Genomic DNA, 22,751 nt, shown 5'->3' on the forward strand with positions numbered 1-22,751 from the left:
TGGTTGAGATAACAAAGGGCAGTTTGACATCTGTACTGAGGCTGTCCTGTGATATGGCCAGACAGCACAATCTGGGAAACCTTGGTCTTTTATCACTTAAGCTTCAGAGGCTTCACTGGACTCCAGCAATGTGCTGTGATGGTGCCCAGGGTCCCTCACCTCTGTCCCATCCTTGTGCTGTGCTAATGTGGAGATCCAGCTGCTGACACTGCTCCAGCGCAGCTCCATAGTTTGAGAGGGAACCAGGAGCAGGACTTGAGTGTAGGCTCAATGCTAGTGTGTGTCTGTTTGGTTTTGGTGTTTAAGAAATGTGTACCTTTAACATTGTGCCACTACTGCAAGTTTGACAGTGCTAAGTCCTTGCGCTGGGAATGTGTTTGGGACTATCAGTGAAAGGCACCCTCTCATAGTTGATTCTGGGTTGTTTTCCAAACTCTTCATTGAAAAGCTAAGGCTTTTGAACATAGGTTAAATGTTAATTTGCTCCAGCTAATTTTTGATAAATATTTAGGCACTTCAGAATCAGAAAGCTTTGACTCTTCCTGGTCACTTCTTGGAAGCAAATTTACTGTAGATTGGGCTGTTGGAGTAAGCCTTTCTCCTCTAATATGAATCTGCCGTACTTGAAAAATTATAACATTTAAATAACATGATTTTATGCATTCTTATCTAACAATTTCTTGCTTACTACACAAACCATAATTTAAATCATAATTTTTCTAGCCTCTGTAATTGACTCTTGTACAAATATTTGTTTTAAAGCCTGCCTGGAATACTGCATACTTCAGTCAAAGTTGTTTATCATGTGATATGAGATTCTCATTTTCTGGAAAGAAAATGCTGAGTCTGGTTTAATATGAACAGCATGATTCATCCTACTACTTATAATTTTGCATGCTAGGTATTTTATTTGCTTGGTGCTTGATAGTTTTTGGAGGCAAATTGCTTCAGCAGAAAAATGTTAACTTTTTTTTCTCCCTTTGTTACGGCAGAGCTGCCATTTTTCAAGCAAGCTATTGTTGACCATTGGTAGCTATCACGATAATAATCTTGCAGAGATATTGTTCCAAGAGATTCAGACTTCCTCTTCCTCCCTGCTTACAAAAGATCCACTTTTAAAATGAACAATAAGCATACTTCAGATTTTCCTCTTATGAAATTATATTTAGGGGACTTTTGGTAGTAAGAGAGAAAAATCAGAAAAAGCAAAGGAAGTCCTATTCTTGAAGTGCAATTGCAGTAACATGGAGCTATTTATCACTGAAATTGGAATGTGAAAGAAAGGCTACTTTTTCTTCTTTTAGGGCAGGATAACACGCACATCATTTGCAAAGGGAATGCCTAGTTGGGTGAGATAGCATTCATTTTCAAACGGGTAGATCTGGTTAATTAATGCTTGCCTTTGGATAAGATTCTGAGTGGTGGTACAGGGTTTTTCTGAGTCCTGTGCCGTAATTAGGGCAGGCACATGCACTTGGTGTTTTCTGTTATACACAAACTTGATGAGTGTCTGATGCTTGGCATTGTTCAGTGGGCTTCTATTCAAGACTTTTTTCACAGTGTTGATTGCTAAACTTCTGAGCTCTACTGGAGAACTTGCACACTGAGTTTTCATATACAAACATGCCATTTTTTGACATACCTAACAAATGCAGCACTGAGTAGTTTTTCTGGAGCTGGCAAACCCATTGCTAATGCCTTGTGACCTCAGGCAGCAACATCAGAAGGCAGCCACTCTGCACGAGGCACCGCGTTCTCTGCGCTACCTACACACAAAGATTGCAGTTATTATGCACAAAACTGTTTCGCTCTCTTGCCCAGTTGTATTGCTTGAGTTTTGTACCTGCTGATCTGTGCATTAAACAAAAAGATTTTTAAGGATTTAGGGGTGAGTGTCTAGAGCTGAATGAATCAGCCATGGTTTAAGGTTGGTGTGAGTTTTACTGTTTTGAATGAAATTTTTGTTTACTTTTCATATGTTTTATTTTATTTCTCTGTATATTCGTTGTCTAAGATGGATACCAGTTAAGTGTTAGTTTCATGTAGGAAGGAGAAATGTCTAAAAATGTCTCTCTACCTTTTCTTGTTGATAATGGAAATGAAAACAGACTTTGCCTTTTGTATTTCAACATACTGAGCAGGAATATTTTATGGTATCTGACTGGTTACAAAAGGAATTTAATTAGGTATCTAGGTCATCTATTACTGTAGCGTTGTTTGAGTGTGTTAAATGCAGACATGTAAAAATCTGATTTTATTTGTGCAACTTGATGTTTGTAAATTTATTATGATGCTAATAGATTTTCTGAATTGCATATAAAAGGATAACTGATGCAGATGTCTAGGGGATTTTAAAAATAACCAAATTTCAAATTTCTTTCTTTTATAGGAAAAACCTCCGACAGAGGTCCATTTCCACTGTATGGTAGAGATACAGGCTTACCAGGCTGTCAAGTAAGTACAGAGTTTCTTCATTTTAGAGTGATGATTTCCTTCATGTTATTTCTAATGAGCCAGACTAAGAATACTTTGATCGTTGTTTAAAAGTTTGTTTTGAATGCACAGGAAGTTGGGCTGTTTAAAAAGTATAATTAGCATATGATTGCCTTCAGTGTCTGTTGATAAAGATTTAAATAATTAATGTGTTTATAATTCTAAGAAATTAATTTATTTTCTCAAAGAGGAATAATTTTTTAATTTTACTGTAGGTTGAGCATTTCCTTTGAACAGATATTTTCAGGAGTGTCTTTTTTCTGGAGGATACATCTAGGATATGAGTTTGACATCTTGGTTTTCAGTCTTTTAACTAGTAGCTTGGGAGGTGTGAATGGGCAGCACCATGTGGCAATGCTTCCCCTATTAAGAAAGGATCATTCTCACAGCCTTTACTACTTCTCTGCAACGCAGATGTGGCAAACAAAGACCCATTTGTAGCTGTATGGGTGAGCTTTCAGCAATATTCTCCCAAAAAGCAGTATAGCTCTTTACCTGAGAGTTATGGGCTTCACATTATTGCCAGTCTAGACAGTAAAACATTGTATTAGTGTAGTTACTGGTTGAAATAACTCTGTACGTACTCTATTTAAATATAATAAATTAAATTTGACATTAGTTTGGAAGCAAATTAATTTCCACGTTACTCTTTCATTAAGTTAATGTTTTGTATTGGAAAATGGTTTTATGTGAACTTTGCATGAAATTCCATTCTGCTTTGCAGTAATGAGTGTAGTTTCTGTTGTCCTGTTTCTCAGTGAGGAAAATCCTTTTATATCTCTGTATATTTAGGATTGTTTCTGTCTAGTACCATTTAATAATAACTTTTTACATATATACATAGATACATATAGCCTACAATCTTATACATGTTTGTTTTTATTAACATCATGTTTAGTTCTGTTTATCCCTTTGATAAGCTTCTGACTATTTAATCTCCCTCAAGTTTTTTTTCCTTTAAAATTTTTAGTATGTGTCAAAAATGTTACTGTAGGTAAATCTGTATATTCAGGATAATAAAACAAGAACATAGAGTTAACTTTCAATTAAATATTAATTCCATTTAAATTCATGTGATAAGTTACAGTTTGTACTTTTTTGGGTCTTTGTCAGGTAAATCTGTCAGCATTTGAATTATTTAACTTGGAATGTGGTGGGGTTTCTGAATATTTTTGAATTTTTTGTTTGTTTGTTTTTTGTAAATGCATGGTAGTGCTCTCATTGCAGCTACAGTGTTTGAAATCTGTCATAGAGAAGCTCCAAAGTGATCATGAGAGGTCATTACTACCCAAATGAAGAACCAGCTGCATTGTCCCTGACAGAGGTTTCATGTGGTCTGTTCTCAAGAGTCTAGAGATGGAAGAGGCTGCATGAACACACCCCGGGTTTCATTTTCAGCTACTGAGGTGTAATTACTTTAACAAAGTTTCCAGGTCCCTTATCTAAACATCACTGTAATTAAAGTAGCTAACTCTTGTCTTACAGACAGTGAACATGGAGGAGAATCTATTCTCTTTTAAGTCTGCAGAGGCTGGAAAAACCATTAGATGATTAAGATGATAAAGAGTCCTTAGAAAAGATAAGACATAACTGGAGTTAATTTTTACCTGGGCGTGTAAAGTGCAGGTATATTATAACAGTGGCTATGTATCAGGATCTAGCTCAGACTGAAATACCAGTAGAAAAGCTTATGCTCTGCTCTGAATGTTCTCCAGTAGGTTCACAACTCTAGGGAATTCCAGTGCTTTAAATGAAGTCAAGTATCACCTAGGGCCTTACCACCATGGCAAAAAGAAATTTCATGGATCTTTCACATAATACTGTGAATTTTTTGCTGGGTGGTACTTGCCTATTTTTCTAACAAATATCCAGTTTTTGATACATATTTGAATTGTGGTGATCTGCAATTTCCCAATACCTTTTTATGATAATGCTGGCTAGCTTCCTATTCCTCACCCTGTGGTTTTCGGTTTACAGGTTCCATGTGCAAAAATGTATTTACTTTTTTAGCGCGTTGCTTCTACCATCTCTAAATTTGTCTGTGCAATTTTGAATTCCAGCCTTGCACTGCGTTTGTAGATCCTTATGGGTTATTTGCTTTGTGAGTTTAGTAAATGTAGTCTTCATTTTTCATCCAAGTCACTAATTAAGAGGTGGAATGATGCCCAAAACAGACGCCTGCAAAATCTAAGTTAATACATTCACCCACTGCTGATCATAAACTCTTAGTTGTTTTTCAGTCAGATTTGCTCTGTATTCAGCACTAGTTTTAGTTGTCCGTGGTTTCTTAGGATACCTGTGAAATGTGGAAGTGGTAAAAGCCTTATTAAATCATCTATTATGCAATCTGAGAAGGAAATTATTTTATATAGTGTACTCCAGCTGAATCAGTATCACTTCTCCATTATCTTCTGACATTTGCAGTCTATTTCTTCCAGTATTCTTAAAAAAAATAAAAAGGAAATTTAGGTTGTTGAGGAATTACAAGCCACTATTCTTCTTCCTCTCTGAAACTAACCAACCCCACTCTTTCAGTTTCTGCTCTGAACCATGAGTTCTTCAAGGAAGTGGCTAAGGTTTCTGAAATGATAAAGTGGCAAGAGCCAGTCAGTCTCCCGAGTTTGTTACTTGGTACACGTGAATTGAGCTTCTAACTTAACCTAACTTCTCCAAATACTCTTGAATCCATCCTTCTCCTACCTCCTTTCCTTATGTTACTGGTATAAAGGGTATTAATAACCTAGTATGGAAGTGTGAGGAGTTTTAATTTTTACTTTCTGTTGAGTTTACAGAAGGCTGCAATGAAAATTTTCAAGACTACTGTAAACTGCAATGTTTCAGAGTCTTAGTATCATTCTCACCTTTTACTGAAAATAATCTAAGCAGTGGTTTGTAGGGACTGTTTGCTACCTACAGGCTTTATATTTAGGCTGTAGGAGTTGAAGTGTGATTGATTTTCAATGTAGCTTAAAAACCTGAGCGACTTAGGTAATAGAATCTGATTCAGCTGTAACATTTAGTCACAAGAACGTAAATATGGCTAATTTATGAATATTTTTTTAGCAGGAAGTGCAGATTCTCAGGTTTTCTTTCCATCAGGTGTTTTAAACAAGCCAAAAAGGAGCATCCAAAAGTATATGGACTTTAAGTGGATGGGTAAGATGACAAATTGAGGCTTGTGTAGAGCTGGTTTAGATGAATGCTAAATATTTTTACCTGGAGGAAGAATTGACAGCTTTTAGAAGAAATACTAAAAACTCTATTTTTCTGTCAGAATGAAATGCAATGCTGCATGACTTGATACAAAGTCTCTTCTTGTGTCTTTGAATTGGAGGGCAGGTGGTGGTTTGTGGTTCTTGTGGGGAACTCCACCATTCCTGTTGGCCATGTAATTGCAATTTTGGGAAGGACATTTTTTCACAAATTATAAATCAGGTAAAAGTTAAATTTTCAGGAAGCTTCTTGTAATAAAAAGGATTTTTTTCGCATTTGTATTGTTTAGTACTGAAAACAGTAGCTTATGTGAAAGAAACAACATTAGACTTTAGATATTGAATTTACTACTCCCGTTCCCAATATCATCATAAAGGTCCCCAGCTGTCACTGCACATTGGTTTGACAGGTCTGAGTTTAAAGAAAGCCAGGGGTCTGCACTATTTTTAAAGTGAAATTGAGATAAATGTGCAGTACATGTGTAGCTGTTAGACTAATTCTTCTAATTGTTTGTGTGGATTTTCACAGAAGGTGAACTTTATCCCCAGGAGCCCATGAGTGCCCTGGGTAATTGGCAGGGGGATGCTCCTTTAGCCTCACAATGCCTGTTCTCATGTGCCTGGCACAGTCTCTCCCCACTGGCATCACTAGGCTCAAGATAGTAAATCGTTGGTGACTATCCCCTTAATGTTCTATTTTCATTCTAAACAATCATGCATGAAAAATAGATGTGATGGATTTTTTGACGTGTGGAGATAACACATTTATCCTCCCTTCATAATAATTTGAAGTCTGCACACTATCCTGTGTGTGGGAAAGGAGGTAGAATCGAGTGCAGAATGTAATGGATGCTAGGCAGGAACTAAAGAGTCATTCACCACTTGTGGTTTAAGGCATAGCCTTTTAAAAGAGTCGTATCTTAATTTACTCCATTTTTGTTACTCATTAATCTCAATGGTCTACATGATGATGGGACACTTTAGAAATTATAAAACCCATTTAGAAAAAACTGCTGCTGATTAAACTGTAGAATATGAGAGTGCTGGAAGGAGCTATGGATTGAATATACTAAATACATTTCACTTAGACTATGTACAATCATATATATAAAAAATAATTTATAAAATATACACTATACTACATAATGTATATACATAATGCATGAAATATATAGCATTACACAGAGAGCATATGGATAACCTATATGATACTGCGTACAGTACATATATTTTATTTAGTGGCAGATGGATTTTTAACTCATTCTTGCTGCTATTATTATATAAGTTTTGTGCATGTTGATAATGCACAATAAATAAAGCAGCTTTTTCTTAGATAAAATAAATCCAATAGAAAGCTGGTCCATCAATATTTGCAGTAATATTGCTACCCCATTTTCCCTTCAATAGCCATCAGCTCTGCTGTTGCCATGAAGCTAATGTGAGGTGACTCATTTAGCAGCATATTATTGCATCATTGCAACATGATGTAAGGCCCATCAGGCTTTATTAAATTAGCCTGAATTTTGCAGTATGACAGTAACATTTTATGCACATTAGCGCCACACTTAGTGCTCCTTATGGGGATATACTTCAAGTAAACATATTAAGACATGATTTCAGACAACTTTTCAGAATTTACCTATTCTCCTTTCTTCACAATTTAATGTGGAACTTTTTGTTTGTATCTTGTTGCCTACAAATTTAGCTATTTATTAAAGAATAAAATGGCAGCATGTTAGACTGTATTTTTTAGCTGTTACATCCTTAACAGACTAAAAAGTTGTTTTATTTTTGTGCAAAAAAAAATTTGTTTCTTAACAAACACTCTAAGAACTTGTGGAATAAACTCAAAGAATGCCTTTAGCACCAATTTCTTGGGCAATTTAACAGATGATCACTTCAGCAAAAGAAATGACTGCAAGTGTATGTTACTTTGTCTTTGCATAGTCAGTAATTTGCCTCTTTAAAATTTAAAGAGACTTTAAAGCAGCTTGAGCAGAATTCCAACCTAAAGAACAATCCTGCAATGTTGGGGCAAGTAGTATCTCAGAGCTCACTCTCTAATAGCTGAGGAAGTGTAATGAGGGTACAATTCCAGAAATTTGAGCTGCCTAGGGAGAACATAAAAGCTTGTTCGTATTGTGCAAAAGCAAAAATGGCAACTTTTTTGTGTTACTGGCTAGGTGGTGAGGATTAAGCAAGCAAAAGGTGAAAGGAATATAGCACAGAATAGTACCAATTTAAAAGTATTTTTAATATGTTCCTAAACTATATAATTGTAAGATGTGTATTTGGTGTAATGAAGAAGATTGACTGATTTTAATGTTTTTAATAAAGCATCAGGTAACATTAAACAGCTGTAAGATTAAGCATAAAGACAAAAATGTGATTATGTGAAAGATAATGTGAAAAATGTATGTGGGAAGCAGAAATGAGATTTACTGATAAAAAATGGAAAAGTAGAGAAGAATATGTAAAATGTAATTCGAAATACAAGTTTTGTGAGAACAAAAAACTTGGAAGTGACAACAGTGAAATAAATGAGTGATTGTGAGCGGTGGGGTAGAGCAGGATTTTAGTGGCATTTGACAGTTGAGATGTTACTTAAAATGTAAGAGTTATACTAGAAAAAGGAACTTGTCACATATCGTATTTTCCGAGGTGGTTGTTGTTCCGATGGGTGCAAAGGCACGCAAATAAATCCTCCTCAGGCTGCAGGTGTAGGCCCGAGGAGCGGCGTGGCAGCCCGGCACTGCAGCTGCTCCTACCGTGCTTTGCCAGGCTTGCTGCTACCCAGTGTCCAATAAACAACCAGAAAGCTCTTCCTCCTCGCTGCTGGAGTATGTTTGAGGATGCTTTAGATGCATCTTTGCAATGAGGCAGAAAATTATGGTTTTTTCTGGACCTTTCTGATGAGTGGGGCCTTAGAAAGGCCACGAGCACTGGCACCAGTTGCTTTTCTTCCTTCCTCGCGTCGTTTTAGAAGCAATATAGAGAACATGATGTCTCCTTAAATCCAAGTAATACTGAGTTATGGAAGTATAAAGAATTTAAGGCTTGTACATGTGTGGGGTTTTTAATACCAATATGACTTTAAAGCTGAAAAACTGATTTTATTTTGTAAATTTTCTCTTTTTAATCTCCCCTTCTCTGACACTTTTGATATCAGGTGTCTCCCTGAAGCAGATTTTTACAGCTGAGCTATCAATCTCCAAGAAATGCAGCTGCTGAAGGAAAGGCTGAAACAATGTTAACTGAAGCAGTGACTCTGGATTCTGCCAGCCAGCTGATACCATCCTAAAAGATTGCGATGGGGAGAAGGATATATAGTTTTAGGGCAGATGGAATGCCTGAACTTTAGTTTCTTTTGCTTCATTTTACTTCTCAAGTAGAATCAAGCAATATTAACCTTCTTTTCATCATGATTTATTAGAAGTGAATTACTTATTGTGCTATTGGGAAAATATCTCCTGTCACTCAGCAGATAAGGAGTCTGCAGAACCTTTTTAGGAAGTGAAAATGTATGGGGCACAGGCTAGATTTCTTTTTCCAGCGCTGGAGGTGACCACCTGAAGTTAATCAGGGAAGACATTCCCCCTGGAATAAAGTGGGTAGCAGGTGTTAGGAATTCGTTATAGTTGGAGGAGGGATGCTATTTATAAAGGGGGAGCAGTTCTGTAAGGAATTATTTTCAATTCCTTTACCAGGCAAACAGTTTCTTGTCTTTGCCCTTCTCTTTCTCACACCATTTAGGGTTGGCAAATTTTCTTGCCACCTTTTTTTTTTTTTGTTTATTTTTGATTGTATTTAAGATTATGAATATTCTGTAAACTAATATACATATTATCTTGCATACTGCTGCATAAGGAAGTAAAAATAATTCTACAGCAAGGAGTACAGATAAAACTTATTTGGTAAATTACTATTTTTGTCCAGCTATTCAGACTGCCTCAGAGCTGGGTGCTTCTCGATTACAAATTTATGGTATTAGTGGAGGATGGGGAAAATATTAGCTCAGCTCTGTACTCCCAGCCATGTCTATTTGAATGAGCTGGATTGCCCTTTGGATTTTCTTGAAGTGAGCATTCCTTTTGTCTGTAATTACTCTAGTATGTTAAGCCTCCATTTACCTTCCTTTTTAAATTAATAGGTAGAGAAAGTCCCTTCCCAAACTTCACATATGCACAAATAACTGGTGTCAAGAGGAATAGAGGCCCTGAGTAGGGGAGGGGGTGTTGAGTGGTGTAGGAACCTGTTACTGAGCACTGCTTCCTGGGATGGGTGGGGGAGTGGAGCTTGGGCGCTACTCAGTGACGGAAAGAAACACAAGATTGGTCGTTTACATTCCTCCTTCATGGAACTAAACCATCCAACTTGTGCTGGTTTCAGCTGTGTGTTCTGGAGTGCTTTTTGAGACACTGGTGCTCCTGTTGGCACAGGTTTCTGAAGAGCAGGGAGAGAAGGATAACACCTACTCTGGAAAGGGGATTGTAGCCTAAGATATTTCCTAGCACCCTACTATTGAACTCAGCTCTCCCTTGATCATGTGAAAATATATGGGTTCTCTGTCTTAAGTCCTAACATTTAACTGGTTACTTTATTAACATACCCTTATCATGTTAATGATTTTCTGACTCGGTGCTTAGAGCAAGAGAGATTTTTCTCTTGGTTGTGTGGGAGAGGAGATGTACAACTTCCATGCTATATGAAATGATCTACTAATGGTCTGAAATATTTTTAAATCATTTTGCTGAAGATGCAGAGGGAGGAACAGATGTGAAGATAGTTTGAGCTTTATAATATCCTTTATAGTCTGACTTGTGTAAATAAGACTCAGCATAAAATACTTTATTATAATATTGACTCCTAATGCTAATATCTTATAATAACAAAGGAAAGCAAGGAGGGTGGTACCTTAAAAATTATAAAATAGATGAATAACCACTCAGCAACTTCTCTTGTGAAATTTTGAGTTCTTCAGAAAGTGGCTTTTGTATAATCACAGTAAGGACGCTGTTCAAATTACTGTTTTCATAATGCAGTGAAAAGATTCAAAGGCAAAGGGAGGAGTGCCTGACCTGTAATCACAATGCTTAGTAATGCCTTCCTAGAATTCAGTCAGCAACGAAGAAATACCTTGCCCGGGGGGATGAAGGAAGAGAAGCTGAGCCAGCATAACCTCCGGGATTGGACACCAACATCAGCAGGGTGCTGCTTTAGAAGCGTAAAACTGAATTTGTAGTCTTGCCAATATGTAGCATCAGTGCAGGGAAGACAATATTGCAAAAGAGAAGGAAGGAACTCTTCAAAATATTTGTGTTAATCAGGGTCTTTAAAGACATTTAGATGCAAAAAGAATACAAAATTATTCCTTCCCTTTTCATTTAATCTTTGCTCTCCTCAGTGCTAAAAAAAAACCATATATGTAATTCTGAATAAACTCCTTTCTTTTCTCTCCTCTGTCCCTGTGCTCAGTCCCACTATATTTACACATGAACAGAATTTGCCACAGTAGCAGCCTCTGCTTAGGTACACACATGAGTAAGCAGCTCACGGTGATCTGGAAAAGCTTTGGCATAAAAAGAGAATATATTGATAACCTGATCTTCATCGATGTTAACATTAATTGGAAAGACAGTAAAGCTAAATGTAATTTTGCTTATGGTGTTGCATCACTTCAGTATTTAGTACCCTAGGTAGCTGTTTTTTAATCCAGTGAGCTAGATTAGCCTGATTACACTGGCAGGATGCAGTTGATGGATGACTGTCATTATCTTCTCAAACCTGCATGATACTTTAGATATAGGAGATGATAATTAAATTTTCAAGAGACTACACTGAGATTAAAAGACCTAAGTATTTTTTTAAAATGAGGAATATGTTTGCAATTATCAACATGTTGTTAAAGGATCCTCTCCTGAGATGTTTTATTAGCAACCCCTGATTTCCTTTAAATTGATCAAGAAAAAAAAAAAGCTCAAGTTATCATATAACACTTTAGATGTTGTTTTGGTTTTCTAATTCCGATATTTTCCTCCTCCTGAAACAGACCAAAAATGTATCTGATCAAATCTATTGGTAATGGCTTGGAGATGTACAGGTTAGCACAATATATTTAATGAAACGTTGTTTGAGACAAAACACTAGAGAGGATCATAATTAATGCCTCATTTTCTGCCAGTTGCTATTGATTACTCATTCAGAGTCCCTTTGTTCTCAAAATGGTAACACTGTATTTCACATTACTATTTGATGATATTCTCAGGATGAGATTCTTTAACAACATGCTGATAATTGCAAACATATCCCTAAAATTTAAATTTATAATGAATTTACATCATATGTCAGTGTTTTTTCCAAATTCAGCTCCTATTTTGGAGTGCATATTCATTACAGTTTCCAAAGACTGGAGACTTGAGTAAAGTGAAATTCAACACTTTATATCTTAGTTATATTTTCGGCTTAAACGGCATGACGTGGAACTTGTGTGAATGGTCTTTTTGCAGCACTAACCTCCCTACTGGACTAGGATTTCAGAGCAATTATTAGTGTTGTAGCAGTGTTGTGCTGGGTTTTCCTTTGGAAACACCGTAACAAAATATTCAACTTTGCTGGGGGATTTTGCAAGTTTACCAGAGTTCAACTTTTCTGTTTTGTTATGTTCTTTTAAGCCAGTTTATGCAAATTGTCAGGTTTATCTATAAGGGAAGACATGCAAGATTGAGACACATTATATCCATGCTCTAAGACATCCAAATAGCTCACTGAGTAAAAAGGACATGCACATGAAACTTGTGCTCTACCCAGGGCAACATTTCAAGTTTACAGTAAGGCAAGGAATGCACTTGCCATCTGCTCTGTGTAATTCTGAGAAATAGAGAGATGCCAAGTGAGTTTGTCAGTGACTGTGGTGGGATAATGGAGGGATTTGATAGAGATGAATGGTGTTGCATTACATTATTTTATAAAAGTGAAGTATGCAGGCTCCAAATTTTTAACTAAACACTCAAGTACTTTTTTTTTGCTTTACCTCTAGACAGTTTTCCTGCTTTAAATAGGTACAGCCTGACTACTAGGATTGAAAGCATAAACTTTACGAAAGGAAAGCTAATGCAGAAAAATAGGAAAAATAAAATCTAGTTGAATCTAGTTGGGGAGGTTTTCAAGATCTAAGTTTGCAGTTGGTGAGTTGCAGCTCTCATTTCACTGCCAAAGCAGACTGCCTTATTATGCCAGCATAATAGGCCTGTCATAATCAGTTGCATATAATGGGCTAATGCTTTTATTCTCAACCATATTATTCTTTTGATAGAAAATAATGAATAATGTAAAGGCACACAGTTGTATTTGGATGAAACTATCACATAGTTTGGCTATGGCTACGCTGGGAAAATTTGAATCCTTAGAAGTGTTTGCCTATGTTTGCATTTAAGAAAAGAATGTGAACAAGAATTAGACCAAGAAGCACAAGGCTAGCTGCCTGTGGCAAAAACATTTTTAAACAGGTAAAACATTATATAGGTGGTGTATGGAGTATGTTTTCTAAAACTATGTTGTTTTCTGGACAGCTTGGCTTTCCTGTTTGTATAGAGCCTAAATATTAGAGAGCTGCAAGGAATATTATATAAGGACATCTGTAGGCCTTTACTTGTTCACTTTTTTTTTTTTAATATCAAAGTAAAATCAAAGAAATGTTTACCAGCATTATTAGAATTTTGCTGGCTGATGTCCTAGAAGTTCATTGAAGTCAGAGCAGTGTTGGTATCAAATTGTTTCTAGAGAGTCATAGAGCTGGGCTGGAGAGAAGAGCACTTGGAATTAGTCAAACTCTTTTTTACTTTAATGTTTAAATTCTTTGAAAGAATCAATTTAAAAACCATTTTAAAGTAAGTTGACTAAGGAGCCTCTTTTTATCTTGAGCATATCACTTTGATACAAGCATATGGTTGATTGGGTTGTTAGTTTGAATGGAAGTGAACTTTGCCTGCACGAAAGTGCAGCTGCAATGCAAAGTTACTTGTTTCCTGTGACAAAGGTGCAGAAATCCACCCCCTATATGTAAATATGATTCTTCTCCCACCACCTCATCCTTGCAATGCTTGAATAGATGACTCCCCTGCATTTCATTTTTATGAGAATACTCTAGGAAAGTGACTCCTTAAAAGCATTTGTTGAGATAGTAGCCCTTGTGAAAGCCTTTCTATTTGGGTCAGGCCATGCAATTTCCCCCGAGGCTATCAAAACTGTTTCTTGGTTTCTCTGAAAGGGATAAATCTCAAAAATAAAAGAGTCATGTTTACATCTTTTTCTCTTTTCTTTTCTGAATCAGGCTTGAAGTGTTCTTAGTTGATTGTACTAAAAGCTTTTTATTTTTAATTTTTTTTCAAGCTATTGAACACTCACTCCTTATGGGAAACATTGCCTTAAATAACTTTTTGTAGATCTTGAAACTGAATATATGCATTATAAACTCCAAAGAAGCAAATTTTTATGCGTGATTCCTGTTTACTTACAATGGTAGTACAGACAAGGACTTGGACAAGCATTCAGGAGAATAACCAGTCATTGATTATTCTTTGGTAATTGGATACATGCTTGGCAGATGAGGTTCAGAGTGAACATGCAGGTTCTCTGTGGAGAATGCCCCTAACTATGGGTGTAAGTGATCTGCCTCTGCGCAGGGACCTCGGGCACTTCGTCAGGAGAAGCTTGATGCTGATAATACAAAGCTTTTTTGCTATCCTCAGTGGTATTTTTGTATTCCTTTCTTTATCAGATGCCCTTAGGAAAGGATCAGTCCTAATCAATATTTTTTCTCAATTGGTTCAAACAGGCAGAAAAATCAATGAGCTGAACTAATGACATCTATTTTTATTTTCTTTTGGAAGACTGAGGAGCAATTACAAAATTCTAAACAGATGTTTCATTTGATTGGGCTAATGGTAGAAGAGGGTTGTAGTTTTGTGTTGTTTTGGTTTTTTAATCCTTTTTATAAATAAAAAAATGCTTACCCAAATACAGTGTAGATCAGAAAACTTTTTCAGAGTGTGTTGCACAGCTTGAGATTTACTGTGTGTCTACCATAGTGCTTACACACTAATTTTATGTTATTGTAGAAGCCAGGCTGCTTTGAAATTCAGGGTCTGGTGACAATGTCAAACACTGGAATACTTAGGATAAGAGCAAGAGTGGCAAATGTAATAAAGTAAAGTCTGGAAAAGATACACACTCATACCTTTTGGAATGACTTTGTAGAGTTTTTACTGGTTGGTTCTAGTTATTTATTTATTTTATTATTAGTAGTAGTATTAATTTATTTTTTTTAAATCTTTCCCCATCTCCTAATGAGTAGGGGAACAGAGGAACTAGGAACCCTCCCACCACTATTTTTTTGGAAGCATCTGTATGGATCCCTTTGCATTTCCAAAATCCCTGCAGTGACCAGGGGAGATGCTGGGGTAGCAGGGAGGGTTGTCCATGAAGTGAAGGGGCCGTAGTTGCTAATTGTGTTTGACAGCTGCTCTGAGCGAGCAGGGCTGCACTCGCTGACCTCCAGAGCTCCGTGCCAGCCCCGGCGCTCCGGCCCTTCTGGGAGAGGGCCTTGCCTCAGCTACTTGAAATGACAACTATCACAATACTGCCTCCCTTCCCCACAGGCTATGCAAAGAAATTTTCCTTCAGTCCTGGGTATTCTTGGTCGAGAAGGTCAAGTGTTGGCCTAAGTGAGAACTGGTTTAATTTCTTTTTCTGGCCAGTGCTGGTTTGAAGGAGCTGCTTGTCACAAAACATTGTCCAGGTTTTCTGCACCGGTGTTCACCTCCAAAACTGTAGTAAATGTTTAGAATAGTATCTTTGCTAAATTCAGATTTATACTGAGTAAGCCAGATATTCTGATGTTCATAATGTTTTCAGCAAAACAATAAAATCTTAACAATTCAACCAAAGCAAATATTAGAATACCTCGGAACAGCCCACCAGCAGATTTTGTCCTGCATGTTTTTGCTATATACTTTTGTCACTCCATCAGAGTATCTCATTTTAATATGAGTATCAGATTATGAATTGTATTTCAAAGACTATTGTAAGAATAAAAATGAAGAAGTTAAGGTGAGAGGAAGCTATTTCTATGCAGTAATATTTTTAATAAATTTTGATCTTCACACTTTTGTATAACATACTTAACACTTGGGCCTTCCTTTAGTTTGTGATGGGGCGATTATTTCACATCCCACTCTAGTCAATTAAAAATATAAGATTTTTCATGCTCAAATTAGTCATCAAACAAGAAAAGAGAGACATTTCAATGGTGATACCATGCAAAGAAAAAAAAGCTTATTTTATATATATTCTGTAACTATCTGAAGTCTTAATTTTCTGTTAATCCCAGTGCACTGCAAGGTAGAAGGTATTTAGTACCTTACTGTGAGCTGTATGAGTGAACCCCACCTTTCACTCCTCACAGCAGTCAACTCAGTTTCGATGATCTATAATCCAAAAATACTTTTATTTATGAATGAGGTATTTGGGCCTCAGAAGGGAAGGTGAGGAGGGGCAGGAGCAATGCGTGGCCTCTGCAGCAATGCCGGTGGGCTGCTGTATCCTGAGCAGGCAGCAGCACTGGGGCAGTCCCTGCCATAATCCAGCCCACGAGTGGGTTTGGTGAAACCTTCAGAAGCTGTGGGGGCACGGGGGCTCCTCCTGGAGAGCCCTTGGATGGGATGAGGAATGTTGGATTGAGAGAAGTGAAGCTGAAGGAGAAATTAGGCAGGGTTTTGGTATGAAAGTTACTCCAGTTAGCATTTTCTGTCTTAGCATCACCTGACAATGAAATGTCAGTGCAGATGAGTCTAAGCAAAACATCCCTGTGGTCCTGCCAGCTGTGCTTGCCTGCCTTGTACTGGGAAGGCTGCACCATGTACTGACCACGGCTGAAGAAATCAAATTGCTTCTGAGGCTGCTGCTTCCACGTGGCCTTTAAACACTGCCAGACATTAAGAGCAGTGTGTATTTAGCTGTGTGCAATGTGGAGTGGGTGCTGCTCTGTGAGGAAAGCTGTATGCAGCAGCCAGGAGCAAAACAGTGAATTTTTACCACCTGGTACAAGAATATTTTCTGTACAATTTTGTGGGTTTCACTCCAAGTCAGGATTTTCAGACTAAAACAAAGCTAAGTGTAACATCACCTGTGGAAAAATGATGTTGTTCTAAATCACCAACATTCATTTCAGTTTTACAGAGGAAATCCAAATTATGTGAGGTCAAACAATATACAATGCACTTGATAAGTGTTTAGAATGCTTTTGTTTTTACTGCATGAAAAGGGAACAAAAAGGGTAGGGTTCAACTACTTTGTTAATTTGAAGTTTTTAAAATGTCAATTTTTCATGTTCTGTTCATTAATCTACTCTGTTATCTCTTGTCTGCATTTGATTTTTTTTTTGGACAATTTTATTCCATGTTTTTATGAATGTAATCTAAGTCTTGATTTCTAAGTATGTGATAAAACTTAATGTCACACCATAAACTCTTAGCAGTTTTTATCAATTATGTTTATATTGTGTAATAGAAGAGGTGTTATATTGCAAACAAAACAAAGGATTATGATTTTTGTTTAAAATTTAAATATGAATTGATTCTTTCAGATGTTTTCAGCTGAAATGGTTATGGCTTTCTGGAGGCTCACAGCCAAACTCGTTCTGCCTTTCTGAGTTGTGCTGTGGTGCATACTCTGAACATTGATTTTAAAAAGTTAACATTTTTTTGAGCTCTAGAACCTTCACTAAATCTCAGTAAATTCCCTTAAATGCCAAGAGCAGTAAGTGTGGTTAATAGTTTGTCAGCCTGGCACATTAAGAGCTGCATTGTTACAGAATTTAATTTGACTTTTCTCTATACTTTTGTAGTCTAGTCTGCTTCGGTCTGATATGGGGCTTGGAAGTCCAGGTCAGCTGTCATCCTCTGGAAAACCTGGAACACCCTACTATCCGTTTTCTGGCACAAATCAGCGCCGCCGACCACTTCATGACTCACCAGCTCTTGGTAAGTAATATAAACAGCTTAAAACTTTTGTTCATGATGCTTCTCTGCAGACTTTATTTTATTTTTTATTTTTTTTCGAAGGGTTCATTTAATATACAGGAGATTGATCTGTGCTGGGCAATTGAAATTGCACCAAACTGCCATATAAGAGAAAAACTGGAATTTTTAACATTTTCTTTGAGACTCTAGCTTGGATTCAACACTGGCCAGTCTGGCTTACAAAACAAACAAGAAACTCTAATAAAACCCTTAATTGCAAAAGCAATAATGACAGATGGATAGGAGCTGATGACCAGCTGAGTGCCCTTAACCCGTGCCATCATTAACTCCTGGAAATGCCTGACCTTGAGGTCATTACCATTATTTAGTAGGGGAAGGACACAAAGGGGAAACAATTATCCTTTTATATGCTAAAAGTAACTTTATTCAAGGCAATATATAGTTCATTGTAATTGGTTCAACATGCCTTTAAAGATCTTAGCAATTGGAGGCTAGTAGTTTATCATAAAATCAAACTACCTTACAATATATGCAGGTAGGAACTTGCTTAAAATTGCTATAATCCTGTGACAGTATTAGTATTTTAATCTGGGGATAGTTGGAGGTGAATGGAATTTTCATACCTGGTCATAGACTGTGGTAATATTTTATAGCTCTCCAATTCTCTTGAATCAGAGAATCAAGAATGAGTCAGCTGTTCTACAGTATCTGCTATAAGACTATTGTGAATAATTGGGTGTGCAAATTGGAAAAAAATCTTTTTGGTATAAAAAGAGAGACTGCACTCTTATATTCTAGTTAAATAACCTTATATTCCAGCTACCTTATATTTCAGTATCAGTATGATAGATCATTAGATTTTCTCTAATTGTATGGCTGAGTCTTTAAGGTCCCTCATTCTGTATAGCACTTCTATTCCATAGTAAAAATCTTTGTTGGAACCATGTAACTCCAACCATACTTTACCCAAAATAAAATTTTGAAATGCAAATTGCTTTGTGAAATAACTTCAATATTAACTATAACTACAAATATCCTGGGCACTAAAATAGTCCTGAAATGCTTGAAATTGTTTTTTAACAGTTGTTTTATAAAAAACATTACTTTAGAACTTAATCTTATTTATCATGGTATCATTACATTTGAAAAAACCCTCTAAGACCATCGAGTCCAACCTTTACCCCAGCGCTGCCCAGTCCACCACTAACCCGTGTGCCCAGGTGCCACATCTACACATCTTTTAAATCCCTTCAGGGATGGTGTCCACCACTTCCTGGGCAGTCTGTTCCCATGCCTGACAGCTCTTTCAGAGAAGAAATTTTTCCTGACATTGAACCTAAATCTCCCTTGGTACAGTTTAAGGCCATTTTCTCTTCTCTTAATGCATATGTGTATATATGTGTTTTAAAATGCCATATTTATATAACCTTTTTACCTTGTTGTCAAGCTAACTGCCATTTAACTTGGGGTTGGCTATCTTTATGAAGATTGTTGTAAGAATTCCTGTTGCTCATACCAGAACAAATGCAGCAGTTCCTCATACCTGTTTCAGGAAAGGAACACTCTTACAAAAGTTCAGTGGAATTGTATACAACTTGAAAGGGTGGTTGAACTTCAATAGAAAATACTTGTATTTTAAGATGATGATGATGGTGTTTTAGCCCACACTGAATTGGTTTTACAAGAAGCTGCTTACAGCAGTAACCTGCTCTGGGTTTGAGCACCAGGGGCTGTTGGTGCTGGGTGCAGGGTGCTCCAGATACGTGCAGGAAGGTCACTGTGAGCAGCAGTCATTGAGATGGTCCTGAATGAGATCCTTGTTTCCTGTGCAAACTGGATAGAGTTTGGGAAGTTCCTGATATTAAATTAAACAAATGGAAGCGAAGTGTAGAGTTTTCAGAGTATATTTCTCTTTTTCTTTGAAAGAGAAGTTCAGGGGGTATAAACATGCTCAAACTGGTGATATTCCTCTTTCTGTCATGGTTGAATCTGGGGCTTGTAACCTAGGATATGGCAGGTGGTGGATACAAAATCATGGAAATGTTTTTTCCAGGAATGTCAGGAGAAGGAAGTGCACTTTTATCTCAAGTCTTTTCCAATGGCTTGAGAAAGTATGTCTGAGTTTTAATTATTTTTTTTTTAAATGGACTTGTTAAATGCTACAAATCTGCTGCCTGAGAATTTCTAACTAAGTCAAATTATGCCCATTTTATCCCCAAGAAGTCTGACCAGGATTATAACAAGCTCTTGATAAATTTCATATTAAATTGCATTGAAACCAACCAGTGTTCTCTTCCAGGTGATGCTCTGAATCCAATGTAAATATCTCTTCCAAAAGTCCTTTTCTTTTCTTTGTGCACGTGCCCTATGGGAAATTATGAGAGTAAAGATATCCAGCAGATATTTCACCTTATCTCACCTTTATCTTCTCATATCATCATAAATGTTCTGAATTAAAACAGAAAAATAGGAATTTTGTGTTTAATTAAGGACTTCATTGGTTAACTGCAGAACTGGTAATCTTGCCAGATTCTCATCTTCAAAACACCAGTTAATTTGTAATTTGCATGCAGAGTTTTCAGATTAATTGTATTAGCATCTGATTAAACTGGTTCAGATTCTTGGTTTAGTAGTGAAATTGCTAGGTACTTTTGTTATAATACAATACCTATTGGAAGAAAGATGCAGGTATCATACCTCCAACTTTACTGTTACATGTAAATTTGAGATGTATTGACTTTATTACTCCAGGAAAGCAATTAGGATTTTGTTTATTTAAAACCGATTTGTTGTTTATTTACAATCTTGGTAGAATCTAAAAACTATAAAATTTACATCATGTTAATATTCTTAGAGTATAAGTCATACCTTAACATGTCAATTTCCTTTTGGATAGTTCTGTCTTTACTCTCATGTGCAGAAAAGAAAGCATTTCTCTTGCTAATAAGTCCCATTTTCCTCCTGGTGTATCTCAAAACCTTGCTCTCTTTCTTAGCAACTGTATAAGGTCATAAGTATACCCTTCAGAGAAACTGTTCTTAGTTATATTGTATATGATAATTATTATATATTCTTAGGAATAACTGTTTTCCTTAGGAAAAGAATTGAAAGTAACTATTTAACAAGGCTTTATTTTATAGGAGAGCATCAGGATGTTACATTTTTATATTGATGTGAAAGACAAATCTCTTTGCCAGGGAATAAAACATGCATGAAATTGGAAAATAAGAAATTCATCATGGAAGGAAAAAACGGAGCAATGTAACTATTTATTCTTTTTCACCTCTAATGTAGATACTTGATGAAATGATGTTTTTCTGTGTACAGATCCTCTGCAGACAAAGAAAGTAAGAAAGGTGCCCCCTGGTTTGCCTTCTTCTGTAAGTACTACATTTTTTACTTGTAGTGATAAAAATTGGGCTCAAATTGCATTCTCTTCACCTGCCCTACATACAAATTACTCAAGTTCAGCGCTAGAAGGGCTGTCTGCTGGACATGAACAGCTAGGCTAGGTAATTGGGAGTGGTTCTGCAGGACTAAATACACATTTGATGTGGAATTTTTAGATTTCATAGCAGTGATTTGTAGCTCGCTCATATGCTCCTACCCACTTGTCCCTGTCATTTGAATTCCTCTCTTGGGAAGAGAGCTGGGCCAGGAGCTGTCAAAGAAGATCTCCTGTACAGGTCTTTTGATGTTTAATTAGTCATTATGTTGCTGAACAGGAGGACAGACAGAGATTAATAGCTGAGAATCTTAGAAATTTACATTTGTAATAATCCCAGTGGAGCTGAAGACATTAAGATTCGGAGGACATGTACAGCTCAGCTTGCCTCAGTAGGACTGAGGTTATTAATATGCATAAATCACCGAGTCAGATGTTCATTGTGAAGCCCTGGTGGATTTTAAAGCCTTCATTAAGCCTTTCCTAACTTCAGCCTAGCATCAGGAAAGCTTTCAAGCAACTAGTTTGTTGATCCCTCTTTGCTTGAAAATTTATCCTTCGAGAATAAAGGGCTTTGATAAAAAAGGTTGGAAGGGTTTTGGTGGAAAAATCATTAATGGCTGTGATAATCTAATGCTATAGGGGTGTTCTGTGGTATTAAATATGCTTTATTCTTAAAAGGAAGAAAATTGTTTATAAATGAATCTGCATTTAAAAATCCACGTGAAGTGAAAAATCCCCAGTGAAGTGAAGGACAGAATTATTTTTTCCCCTGCTCAGAACAAACAGGAGGGGAGGGGGAAGCTCCGCTGCCTTGCGGGATACATCTCTTTGTTGTGTAAATGGATGTTGGGCTTTTATTTGGCAGTACTTAACACATGGGCGCAGGTGCACTTGGATGAGTCATAACTCAAAGCCGGATAGGCTGAATAGAACACACTGCACAGGCAACAGTAATATAGTGGGAGCAAAATGGGGCTGAGCTTTTCATTTTGTATTGAGGCTGAACTACGGATGGTCTCTTCTAGCCCTCGCATCTCCCCTGTTCTCTCCTCCCTCTTCTTCCCTTCTTCCTCCCCCTGCTCACGATGATACAGACAGAACCCGGGATCTGAAATCCTATTTTAACAGTACTTCCAGATGGAGCTGAGATAGTGTGGATAGCCTGGGGCAGCTGTGCTCTGAACCTGCAGCCTACCTGGAAGCCAGGATTGCAGCTGCAGGCACTCTTAAAAGCTTTTGCTTGCATAAGCACTTGGGCCCCACTAGAGGCTGAATAGCTGCTTGATAAACAAAATGAACACAATGCCTCAAATCATTATTCCCGAGGCCAGGAATATTCTTCTTTCCCCCCCTCCCCTTTTTTTTTTCCCCCTTCAGCAGCAGCTAAAAATAGTTTAGCAATTTACATTTTAACAGTTGCGTGTTATGTAGGGTGGCTTTACAGTCTAGCAGATGATTTCTGCTAGATTAACAAAAATATATTTAAAATGTCAGAGAAGCTAAAACACATAGCAGTACAATTTTCATGACATTTATTACAGTAATTCTAGGCAGTAATAA

At 36.9% G+C, this 22,751-nt stretch overlaps 1 protein-coding gene across 23 annotated transcripts in view; it reads left to right on the top strand.

Annotated features, from left to right (window-relative positions):
• TCF12 (transcription factor 12) overlaps window positions 1–22,751 on the top strand; it is a 194,452-nt gene that overhangs the window by 122,111 nt on the left and 49,590 nt on the right. For all 23 annotated transcript variants that reach the window (XM_086848994.1, XM_086849006.1, XM_086848995.1 and 20 more), the window contains 3 exons: window positions 2,390–2,454; window positions 17,608–17,743; window positions 21,071–21,123. In XM_086848994.1, coding sequence (XP_086705120.1) covers window positions 2,390–2,454; window positions 17,608–17,743; window positions 21,071–21,123 — 254 coding nt within the window. The remainder of the gene's footprint in view (window positions 1–2,389; window positions 2,455–17,607; window positions 17,744–21,070; window positions 21,124–22,751) is intronic.

The sequence above is a fragment of the Cyanistes caeruleus genome, chromosome 13 (genome assembly GCF_971803275.1).
Source record: "Cyanistes caeruleus chromosome 13, bCyaCae1.hap1.1, whole genome shotgun sequence".
NCBI lineage: Eukaryota > Metazoa > Chordata > Aves > Passeriformes > Paridae > Cyanistes > Cyanistes caeruleus.